The sequence below is a fragment of the Orcinus orca genome, chromosome 8 (genome assembly GCF_937001465.1).
Source record: "Orcinus orca chromosome 8, mOrcOrc1.1, whole genome shotgun sequence".
Lineage (NCBI taxonomy): Eukaryota > Metazoa > Chordata > Mammalia > Artiodactyla > Delphinidae > Orcinus > Orcinus orca.
In genome coordinates, this window is record NC_064566.1 from 45,526,543 (window position 1) to 45,539,241 (window position 12,699).

The 12,699-nt window shown below is 35.9% G+C and overlaps 1 protein-coding gene across 7 annotated transcripts in view; it reads left to right on the forward strand.

The window, feature by feature from the left end:
• Positions 1 to 12,699, forward strand: part of SBF2 (SET binding factor 2) — a 457,341-nt gene that overhangs the window by 217,622 nt on the left and 227,020 nt on the right. For all 7 annotated transcript variants that reach the window (XM_049713585.1, XM_049713586.1, XM_033404541.2 and 4 more), the window contains 3 exons: positions 3,916 to 4,038; positions 5,343 to 5,453; positions 7,157 to 7,262. In XM_049713585.1, the coding sequence (XP_049569542.1) occupies positions 3,916 to 4,038; positions 5,343 to 5,453; positions 7,157 to 7,262 (340 nt within the window). The remainder of the gene's footprint in view (positions 1 to 3,915; positions 4,039 to 5,342; positions 5,454 to 7,156; positions 7,263 to 12,699) is intronic.

The following is a 12,699-nucleotide window of genomic DNA, read 5'->3' on the forward strand; positions in this document are numbered from 1 at the left end:
AGCTTCTTAAAGATTGTGCCTATCTGCTATATGGAGTCATTCCATAAAGTCAGTATTCTAATAATTTTTAGCATTTTGATCTTAGGATATATTTAAAAGGCAATAGTACTTTAAGGAAAGATTGCTATGGTGGGTACTAATATATCCCATATTATTGAAGCATGAAGACTATGAGAGCTACATCGAATGTAAACTACATAGAAGCTGGGAATCCCACTAGCAGATGTGGTCCGTAGTAACAATAGGTAGAAAAAATATCAATAAATGGGCAAGTTGTGGCATGTGCTTATGATACGTATAAGAGATAAGGTCACATTACAAGTCAGTGTGAGGCAGTTCAGTAAACAGTATTTAAGGTAAATTTGTATCTTTAATGGGACCTACTAAAACCAAGGAATAATCTTAGCTTAGAAGAAGGCTTGTAAATATTGTTCAATGAGATAAAATACGTGAAAATGTTTTATACTATAAAATGTTAAATTTCCAATCATTATTACAATATCTATTACATTTGTGTCCTGTGTTTTTGATTTCCTGCTTATTGTTAAGTTTCTCACATCTTTTCGACATGTGAAAATCTGTCATTGTAAAATGCAAAACAAAGTTAGTATCACTACATAGTTATTACACAAAAGGTATTCTAGCAGCTATAAAGAAGAGGCCCTATTCCCTTACATGATATATTACTTATAGAAAAATTTAACCAAAACCACGTCATTACTATCTCCTGGAATAAGCCTTATTATAAACAAGAATTTTTTTTTTTAATCACAGCAGTACATTTTGGTTTGAAAAAAGGAATATGAACTTTCTCTAAACTTGGGACATTGTATTCTTACAGGAGAGCTATTGGAATTAAGAATAACAGCATCTTATGATTTATAGCACATTTACAAAGTAAAGGTCAAAATCTATAATAAAAAGTGATGTAAAGACTATGGCTGAGTCCCTTTGCTGTGCATCTGAAGCTATCACACCATTGTTAATTAGCTATACTCCAATATAAAATAAAAAGTTAAAAAGAGATGTAAAGAAAAATGGAATTGGGCTTCCCTGGTGGTGCAATAAGAATCTGCCTGCCAGTGCGGGGGACACAGGTTGAAGCCCTGGTCTGGGAAGATCCCACATGCCACGGAGCAACTAAGCCCGTGCGCCGCAACTACTGATCCTGCACTCTAGAGCCTGCAAGCCACTACTGAGCCTGCCTGCCACAACTACTGAGCCTGCGCACCTAGACCCCGTGCTCTGCAACAAGGGAAGCCACCTCAATGAGAAGCCTGCACACTGCAATGAAGAGTAGCCCCTGCTCGCGGCAACTAGAGAAAGCCCTCACTCAGCAATGAAGACCCGAAGCAGCCAAAAATAAAGAAAAAAAGAAAAAAATGTTTTTTAATTAAAAAAAAAAAGAAAAATGGAATTGTTTTTATTTAATATTGATTAACATTATATTGGACCTTTTTTCTTTCTTGTTAATAATTATTCCAGTTAGTGAATGTTTAATAAAAGGATAGCTTTAAGAAATGACCAAGGCATTCTATTTTATGTTTAGGTTAATGCAGGTTAATGGTCATTTATATGAAATGGTTATGCACTTACTCAAGCTGACTTCTCACGGTACTCTAGGGCATGTATCACAATCTCATAAAATTGTGGATAGCTTTATCTCTTTCAGGAATTTCAGTCATTCTTTTGTCCTGAAAGGACAAAATTTGTTAGTAATCCGTAAAGAATATGATTCATTAAGTGTGGAAATCTTTGGTAAATTCATATTCATCACATTTTTATTATTTCTAAGAATTCCAGGAACCACCCAACCTAATTTTAGCTTTTGCTTTGTAACAAATGAAAATCTTTCAAGAGCATATGGATCTTATCACACATAATAAAAAGTAAACAGATATTTCCCTTTGGATATGTGCATTCCATAGACATCTAATACTTGGTTATATTTCACTGTATAGAAACTATACGGGCTCCAAAGGAGACAGAAATACAGTTCTTGGCCTGAACAAGTAGGGGGAAAAAGCTTCCCTTGGTAAAATACCCAGAAAACTATTCTAAGAAAATTCATTCCTGCATGAATGCAGTGAACAAATATTAAGTAAGTATCAACTATGTGGCCAGCTCTTGGTTTAGTAACCGGGAAATTACCAGTGAACAAAACAGAAATCCTGGTCTTTGTGGAGCACATTCTAGTGGAGGAGATAAACAAACCAGAAAACAAAGATAAGTGAAATAGATAATATGTTGTCATGCCGTGGAGAAAAATAAAATATATTTTATTTTTATTAAGGAAGGGGATATAGGGAGTGTTAGGGCATTGCAGTTTCAAGTAGGGTGCCAACAAAGGCTTAACAGAGCAGAAGTTTACTTGAATGAAGACCCAAGGGAGATGAGGGAATTATTTATTGTATCTGTTCCAGGCAAAGGAATAACAAAGTTCTTGAGACCCTTATGTGGGAGCATGCCCAGCATGTTTGAGGAGCAGCAAGGAAGCGAAGTGGGGCTAAAGAGGAACAGAGGAGACTAAAGGAAGCTGTTAAAATAACCCAGACAAGTGATGATAGTGACTCACAGTACTGTGGTAGCAGTGGAGGTGGTAAGAAATCAGGACTGCTGACAGTTTGGATACGGGTTATGAAAGAGAGGGGAATCAGGATTTTTGATTTGCTAAATGGGAGGATAGAATTTCCATTAACTGAGATAGGGAATACTGCAGGAAGAGTAGAGTTTGGGAAGAAAGATTGGAGCTGTATTTTGGACATGTTTGAGATACCTATTAGTCATCTAAGTGGAGAGGTCAAGCAGGCAGTTGGATATGGCATTTTGTGGCATTTGGGAGAGAGGTTTGGCAGGAGAGATAAGTATGAGCAAATGTGTGATATGTTGATGAACTGTGCTAAGAATTAATAGTAGGAGAAAAATCAGTAAAGGAAAGGCTTCAGGAAGGAAGATAATTCCTAAGCTGGACCTTTGATTAATGGAAAAGAAAGAGAAGAGGATTCTAGTTAGGGAAGATGTCCTAGCATCTTAGAATATTATATAGAAATAAGTCTGAATACTACCTTGTTTTTTTTTTCTTTTCACTTGGAACTTTTATAGTGCGTCATATAGTATTATGGAACAATAGGTGCACAGGAAATATTTGTTGACTAATGAGAATAATATCTTTCAAAGTTTATTTTATTAACTAGTATTTAATCACTGAACATTTAGGGTTTTAAAAAAATTCTAGATATTTTTATTGTGCTAAAATATGCATAACATAAGCTTTACCATTTCAACCATTTTTAAGTGTACAGTTCAGTGGCACTAGGTACATTCTGAAACTCAGTTTTGTGTATAAAAATATCCTCTGTTTTCAAAAAATCAACATTGTTGCTTCTGAGCAAAAAGAATTTAGAGCTGATTGGGCTTTACTATTAAGAGCAATGAGTATTCTGCAACATAATCCTAAATGATTATCACTTTTGTTTGAAAGATTGGGAGAAGTCCAAAAAGCAAAAATGAAAAGTAGTGCCTTACTTCTAAAACAGATTTTTTCTTTCCTTGAAAACTGAATTTCCATTAAGTGAGTGTCATTTGTATTTGTATGGGTCACTAATGAATGTGTCTTACTTACCTTTGATTACTGGTACCTCACACAGAAACCAAATGCTCAAATAAAATTGTGGTATATATCTGGAGCTTAAGGAATTTTCAAAAATGAAATAAGTATGCCCTGTTTCATAATTTCTTTGCCTACTTGCTTCTCAGATTCCTCTCAAAGTATGTTTATTTTTAGTTTTGTAAATTATATTTTGTAATTAATTTTGGATTTTGTAAAGTACATGAAAGTGTGTGGTATGTCTATATTTTGTGAGTTATAAACCTAGGAAATTGTTCGTCTGTTGATTACAGTGTCTCTTTCTTTAGGGAACAAAGAAAGATGAGATTGAAGGTGAAGTGGAAGTGTCTGGTTTAATTCAGCCTGCAGAAGTGTTTGCTCCCAAAAGCCTGGTGTTGGTATCCAGATTAGATTATCCAGAAATTTTTAGGGTAAAGAACTCATAGTTGTCATTATTGATTTGTATTATTGTATAAATCTATTTTGAGTGAACCACGGTAACAAATTCTTTGTATCTAAAATATCATTAAATTGATTAGGAATTCATCAATAAAATTACTGTGAACAGAAGAAATGTATTTCATGTTGGTTAAAATAAGTACCTGAGTAAGTTAATATGACTATTTAAACTTCTAAGGATGTAGTGTTTGTTTTAAAATAGGTCCCATCTTTACTGACTCCAAAATTTATGAATCCTAAAGAAATCATTTGATTACCTGTATCAAATTTAAAATGCATTAGTAATATAACAACTTAGTGTATTTTTGTTGATCTTCTTTTTAGGAGTCCAGGTTCAAGGAAATAGGATAAGTATTTTTGATTTCAAATAGTTGTGATCATACTGCTATCCATATAGCTTTAAAATATTGTTTACTTCCAGATATTTTATTTTTTTAGATAGTTAGAATTTGCAAATGTGGAAAAAATTTACTTTAGTTATAAATACATTTAAGCTTTGCAAGAAGAGGGCTTATTTTTCTTATTTCAGTTGCAATCTTTAATAATAGTAATGTTGACCATTGTCCAGAGTCACAGATCTTCTTTGGAAGGTATAAACTATACCTTAAAATTTCTCAAGGATTTGGGAAATTGATACATAATTTCTGGAAAACTTTTTCATATTGTTGAGATTATATATATTCTTAGTGTCAAGATTTCAATGACAGTGGCTAACTCCTAACAGATGCTAATTTTTTAGTTATAAGTTTTAATAAACTGAGAGATTCATATGATTACATTTTATCTTCCATTTTACCACCTACCTTCTTCTGAGTTTAAAGTGTTAATCATATCTTGTCTCTATTTTGCTATTCTTTGTAATAATTCACATAAGTTAAGTTTTTCTGTAGAATAAATGTTCTGAATTTATAAGAATCACAAAACAAGATAAAGTTTCTAAGTTTTTATCTTGAAATTTGGAGTTCTGCAAAATAAGTTGAGACAGAAACAGTTTTAAGCCCCACAAATTTGCTAGAGTGATTATCTAAGCACAAACACCTGTTTTACGAATTACGGATTTCTGCTTTTTATAAACTCATCTCAAAAGCTCATTTAGAGCTTCTGGTAGAGGAAAATTTAATAAACTTAATAACATTTGCTGCTTAAAATTTATTCCATGGTCACTGTAGAATCTACTAGGTTCAAAGAGAAATTTTCCTGGAAGCAGATGTCACAACAATTTATTTTTAGTGCTTGCTTTTTCCATGAAATAACTACATGCATCTTTTCTTTTCAGGCTTGCCTGGGTTTGATCTATACTGTATATGTGGACACTCTGAATGTCTCCTTGGAAAGTCTCATTGCAAACCTGTGTGCGTGTCTTGTCCCAGCGGCTGGAGGGTCTCAGGTAAATAGAATAAAAAGGGAGATGAAGAGGGCCTGCTTCTCTTCTCCTCTCCTCCAGTAAATTTAATTTATGAAGAAAAGGAAAGAAAGAATTCTTTAAATATTTTCATTTTAAAAAGGATCTTAGTTTAATTAAGCATTGTCCCTATGGTCTGCCTTCTAGAGACTCAAGATTCCATTCTTAGGTCATAGGGTTAATTTTAACACAGGGTTCACCTTTCACATAGCATAGTTAGAAGTCATATTCTGTGTAACTTGAACTCTACCTTACGCTTTCTTGGAAATACACTTTTTTAAGTTGAACTTCAGATGTGTTCTTTGTACCTTTCTTATTATTCCTCTCTGTGATTACGCCTCATTTTATTAACTTAAAAATTTTTTCAGGGATAAAAATTAGGAGGTAACATTAAGAAAACTTTTAATATAATTCTTTGTAACATTATAACTACTTCTGGATAGATTAATTCATTTCTTCATTTCCCTGGTTAAAAGCAATTATATGTGGTCCTAAAACCATTTTGTATGTTGTGTGTAATCTTTAATAGAATAGCTTGCATTTAAGCTTCAAAAGAGGAGGGCTTATTTTTCTCATTTCAGTTTGCTACCTTTAGTAATGATAATGTTAACCATTGTCCAAAATCACAGATCTTCTTTGGAAAATATAATCTATACCTTAAAATTTCCCAAGGATTTTGTCATAGATTGAGCCCATGAGGACATTAAACTCTTCTACTGAAATAAAACTTTCTCAAAGTGGCATGTTTTTCATCTTCTGTATGTCCTGAAATTTTTATATTCGTCTCTGAAGTAGAAAAATGAGAACTTCAGTTGCTATGACTTAATATTTCTAGAGAACTTTTTTTTTTAAAGGCTCCTTTCCTTAAGTCCTAAAATTGATTAGCTGATCACTTATTTTACTTATTCTTATGTAATATTGAGGAAAAGGACAGCCCTCTAAAAATTACAGTTTTTTATCCTCAGTCTGATAGAGATGTTACTCATAGTAAAAATGGCATCTTTTTCCCGTGCCCTTTGCCTTTTTAGCTGTCTCCTGTCTTTCCTAGCGCCTTTTGGTTACTCTTAAGGTTTTTTTCCTCCTGCACTCTTCCTCCCTCATTCTCTTATTTCTGCTACAAGGGCATAATATGAAATGTGAGTTTGGTCATGATTGGACCTAAACTTTAAAGCAGCCGAGTTGTTTTATGAGCCTTTATTATGATGGGAATTTTGTTGACATGATTTTATTTTATTTATTTTTTAATTTTAAAAACGTTTTTATTGTAGCTGCTAGAGATTTTTAAATTACATGCATGGTTCATATTACTGTATTTCTTTTGTTTTTCCACTTTTATTGACATATAACTGTCATATAAATGTTAGCTTTAACATTTTACTATTTTTTAGTTAAGTATTATTATCAATGATTTGTGTATCTCATGAAGTATTATTATCAATGATTTGTGTATCTCATGATTACTAAATTTTCACCTTTCAACTACTGAATTTTCTTGTACCATATTCATTTGGACACAAAGTAACTTGAATGTTTTGGGCTGCATTATTGCCCTTCACATCTGTTAATTGGATCTTACATGGTCATCATCTGCTTTAAATTTGAACTTCAAAGGGATTTTTTTATCTTAAGAAAATATCTGAAAAGAAATCATTTGTGGTGTGTGTGTGTGTTTTCCGCCCATTCTGCAGAAGCTGTTTTCCTTGGGTGCAGGAGATAGACAGCTGATCCAGACTCCCTTGCATGATAGTCTTCCTGTCACAGGCACTAGTGCGGCTCTCCTGTTCCAGCAATTGGGTATGTCTCCTTCTCCCATTTTCAGTGTTCTTATAAAAGCCTATGAAAAAAAGATTTATTTTAAGCCTACATCACCTGACATAAATCAGGAAAATAAAAAGCAAACCATTAGATAACTGATATGTAAACTATATAATTATATGGGTTCTAATCTTAACTAGTATTCATTCTTTTTTAAAATTAACCCAGGCCCCTTTTGCTCTTAAGTCAATTAAGCTTTTAGAAAGTAAACATATTTTCTGTGCTTTAAAAGACGAATAGATAGTATATTTTGTTTTTCCTTAAATGAATTGCTTTTATAGAAACCTTGTCAGATAGAACTAAAAGTCCCATCCTTTTCATCCCACCACCTGTATCAGACTTCAGTTTTCTAGCAATGGCTAGGATGACGTATTAGGGGGAGGACACTAGAAAGTGCCCTCTGTACATTGGACAGCTCATACTTCATTAAAGGAGTACTATAACTTAAAAATGAGTATGTTTTAGACCAATGCTGCCGGAGATTCCCACTTACTTTACCTTGTACTTATCCTTTATATGTACCTGTGTAAGAGTGTTCCACTCTCTTTGATTCAGTCTTTCTCATTGTTCTCCATCTGTGTTTGTCTTTTTCTAGTTGAATTGAAACCTTCCCTTTCCTGGGGCTCAGTCTAGTAGTTCTCCATGGAATTCTTAATTCCTTGCACAAAAATTCTACCTTCTTATTTCCCTCCTATCTCATGTTGAATTTTACTCCCTGCTTAACTCTGAAATTTATCTCTCCTTTTTCTTTACTGGCCCCATCCTAATTCTTCTGCTGTGACTTCAGTCAGTGAAATTTAGAAAGCCTTAGAAGAGATTAATGTAAGTACAAGTAGAGTTTCTAGTATCCTAATAAAGATGAAAGGTTACATCAACCCCAAAGTAGTAGTTCTCTATTACATCTGCCCCCACCTTAGGGGTTTAAACTCTCAAAAATTACATATTCCTTCTCTTCCTCCCTGAAAGTTTCTGCTCATTGAGTCATCTCAACCAAATTCTAATTTAATTAAAGCTATTTTCCTTAACGTGTGAAATAGGTACTGTCTCCCTGGTGGTACTTCTCTAAAGAATATCTTGTTGACTAAAACCTCCCTCCACGAACTTTTAGATATAATCTTAGGGGTTCATGGACTACCTACAGCATGTCCATGGTCCCTCCTAATCACTGACTTAATTGACTTTATCTAACCACTATTCACCTGACCTTTTTCAGTTAAGAGGGCCTGTATACCTCTAAAGGGTCAATCAAAGCAAAGGTCTACCATGAAGAGGAATAGAAGGATATGACACAAAATTTCACATTCCCAAATGCTACCATTGATCTTATACTTAATGAGTGCCTTATAAACCTCTCATGCTTTTGCATTTTTACAATGATTTGAAGGGGAGGGGAGGGATTGTTACTGGCATTCATGCCTAGGACCCAGGGATATTAAACATTCTTCATGCATAATATATGTGCACGAGAAGATTTTTTTACCTCAAATACTAGTAGCACTCCTGATGAGAAAAACTGCTATAGATAAAGTATAAATTTATAAAACCTGGACCTCTCTTCCAGTAATGATGGCCTTTGTAATTCAGACTAACCCTCTTAACAATGAATACTAGGAAAGCTATACAAGTATAAACAACTTCTACTTGAAAGCGTCAGAAGCAGTAAATAATGACCAAACTATGGTCCAAGAGAAGAAAAAAACCTAGAGAAGTGAACCAGATATTTGGGACCACTTTTTCTCAAGCATCTCTTGATTTTGAAAGAAGTTACTGAAAAACTGATCTCTGTACTGTTGATATCCAACGGCGGAGGGGAGAATCGGAGTTCACATTTTACCAAGGGAAATTCCTTTACAAAGCTCTCTTGCTTTGAGTTGGGACCATAAAGGACCATATCCTGGGAGAGGGTAAATCACAAGTAGACTAGTCCCCCTGAGGGCCTGAAGTACAGCTTGAAATCATTTCAGTTCCTAGAAACAGATTAAAATGATCCTTAATGCTACTATCTTTAGCCTTATAGTAGGAGTAAAAGTAAATCCTTTCTGGAGCAAGATAACTGCATTCTAGGCCTCCAGTATATCTACAGATTTTTACATGTATGCCCAGTACTCTCCAAAGAAGACATACAGATGGCCAAGAGCACATGACAAGATGTTCGACATCACTAGTTATTAGAGAAATACAAATCAAAACTACAATGAAGTATTACCTCGCACCTGTTAGAGTGGCAATCATCAAAAAATCTGTAAACAGTAAATGCTGGAGAGGGTGTGGAGTAAAGGGAATCCTCCTACACTCTTGGTGGGAATGTAAATTGGTTACAGCCACTATTGGAGAACAGTATGGAGATTCCTTAAAAAACTAAAAGTAGAGCTACTATATGATCCAGCAATCCCACTCCAGGGCATATATCCAGAGAAAACCATAATTTGAAAGGATACAGACACCCCAACGTTCATTGAAGCACTGTTTACAATAGCCAGGACATGGAAGCAACCTAAATGTCCATCGACGGTGGAATGGATAAAGCAGATGTGGTACATATATACCATATATATACCATATATACCAATATACATATATACCATATATACCAATATACATATACCAATATTACTCAGCCATGAAAAAGAACGAAATAATGCCATCTGCAGCAACATGGATAGACCTAGAGATTGTCATACTGAGTGAAATAAGTCAGACAGAGAAAGACAAATATATGATAACACATGTGGAATCTAAAAAATGGTACAAATGAGCCTATTTACAAAACAGAAATAGGTCACAGATGTAGAAAACAAACTTATGGCTACTAAGGGGGAAAGGGGGAGAGATAAATTGGGAGATTGGGATTAACATATACACACTACTGTATAGAAAAGATAATAAGAACCTACTGTATAGCACAGGGAACTCTATTCAGTGCTCTGTAACAACCTATATGGGAATGGAGTCTAGAAGAGAGTGGATATATGTATATGTATGGCTGATTCACCTTACTGTACAGCAGAAACTAACACAACATTGTAAATCAACTATACTCCAATGAAAAAATTAATTAAAAAAAAATAAAGCAGGCCATCAAGTTAAAAAAAATAACCAGAAACATGAGGACTAAAGCTATCTGAAAGAAATATAAAAGAAACCATAGACAATATAAAAGGCCCCCAGGGGCACCAGAAGGTAGTTATCAGATATTAAAATAAGTATGCTTAAATAGTGAAGGAGATGGACAGTCAAGAGTGAGAATTTAGGGAGTGACATCAGCAAGATGGCACAATAGGAGGTCCCAGTCCTCGTTCTCCCACAGAAACATCAATTTAACAATTATATACAGACCAAAAATCCTTTGTGAGAATTCCAGAAGCTACTTAAGAAGGTGTGGTACCCCAGTTGATCACAGAGCTGAGAACAGCTACATTGAAACAGGTAAGAAGAGCAAGTTCACTTTACCTGGTCAGCCTCACCCCCAAGCCAGCACAGCCAGCACTGGAAGAGAACGCCCAGCTTGCAGCTTCTCCTTGGGGGAAAGGGAAGGAGAAAAGTGCAGTGTCCGTCCAATGTTCCAGATTTACAAAGTGCTGGGCCAAGGAAATGGTTTCTGTCTTGCCATATTCGGAGCACTGACAAAATTAGCATATTTGGGATGCCTGAGGGCCACTGGGAACAAAGAAGAATGAGGTGTGGCTTGCTGTGTTGGGAGAAGGTGCACAATCCCTTGAGAAGGAGGGAGAGGAACATTAGCATTCCAGCTTTTCAGAGGGCTGCCTGAAGTGGAGGAATGGGAACTTCAGTTTACTGCTAATGGGAGTGTGAATGGGGCAGCTACCTTGGAATGCAGTTTGACTTTTTTAAAAAGTTAAATAAACCAAATAATCCAGCCATTTCACTCCTAGGCGTTTACTTAAGTAAAATGATAGCATTGTCCATAAAAAATATTTGTAAATGGATGGTCATATCCATATTTTTATAATAGTGAAAATCTGGAAACAAGCTTAGTGTCCATAAATGTAATGAATAATGGTTATGGTAATGGATAAATAATCTGTGGCATATCCATACAATGGAATACTACTGGGCAATATAAAGAAATGAATTGTTGATACATATTACTGTAAGGAACGGCACCAATAACGGAGGAGAGCTTAAACATGCTTTATTTGGGAACGCTCCCGGGCGAGGTTCACTGGTCCGAGAGAAAGGGGCCAGAGAAGTCGCGCCCAGGTGCGGGCGCGAACAAAATTTATAGGGGTGGACGCAGGGGAGGTGCTTGCTGTGTGAAGCAGCCCTTTTTTGGTAATCTCTCAGGCGTTGTGGCAATGTCAGGTGTCGGTTGCATCAGCCTCAGAGCGGTTGGTTCCGCCCCTCGGGGAGCGGGAAGACCGGGGCCGAGTAGTGTGGCAATGTCAGGTGTCGGTTGCATCAGCCACTTTGGCGGGGGTTCCGTCTGGCTCCCTGGGCCCTTCCTCGGACCTGCTGGCCTTACAATTACCATATGGATTAATTTGAAAATAATTATATGCAAAGAAAAAAAACAGGGCTTCCCTGGTGGCGCAGTGGTTGAGAGTCCCCCTGCCGATGCAGGGGACACGGGTTCGTGCCCTTGTTCGGGAGGATCCCACATGCCACGGAGCGGCTGGGCCCGTGAGCCGTGGCCGCTGAGCCTGCGTGTCCGGAGCCTGTGCTCCGCAGCAGGAGAGGCCACAGCAGTGAGAGGCCCGCGTACCGCAAAAAAAAAAAAAAAAAAACCAGACAAGAAAGAATGCATCCTGTATAATTCAGTTTCTCTAAAGTTCTAGAAAAGCTTCAAAAATAAAGGAAAAAGAAATTATCGAAATAGAACATCATTTTACAACCCTCGCAGAAGAAAAACAGGCAGATATTATGTTCCTAACCTTGCCAAACACTACCTGTGTTTTGCCAGAGAACTTAAATCTGATTCTGATCATAGGAAATACAGAAGATGGGGAACACGTTGGCCCAAGAGACTACAGTTGTCAAAATCCAGGCTGTAGGAAACTGTTGGTCAAATGTCCCAGGTTCTTTTTTTTTTTTTCTTCAAGGGAGAGTATGGAAGTTCTACTCTGTGCTTTTTCCTTATTTATTAATAGGGAGTTTTCCCTGACTTGACTGGGAGCTTCAAGAACTGCCTTGTCTTATTATTCTTTGCATTCTGTGTATCTGCATAGTGCCTTGGGCACAGAAGGCATCGGTTTTTCTTGAATAAATTAATACACTAGCCATGAAGAAAATGGCAGTCATATCTCCTAGGAGAGTTCTGTGTATGGATGAAGTACACCATAACACAATGATTAGCTATTTGAATATCAGATGTCATTATTTTACTCTCTAGTATTTTGAGCTTAGTTATCTTTTGCTTACATATTCAAAATTTACTTTTCCAGGGAAAGAATAAGGA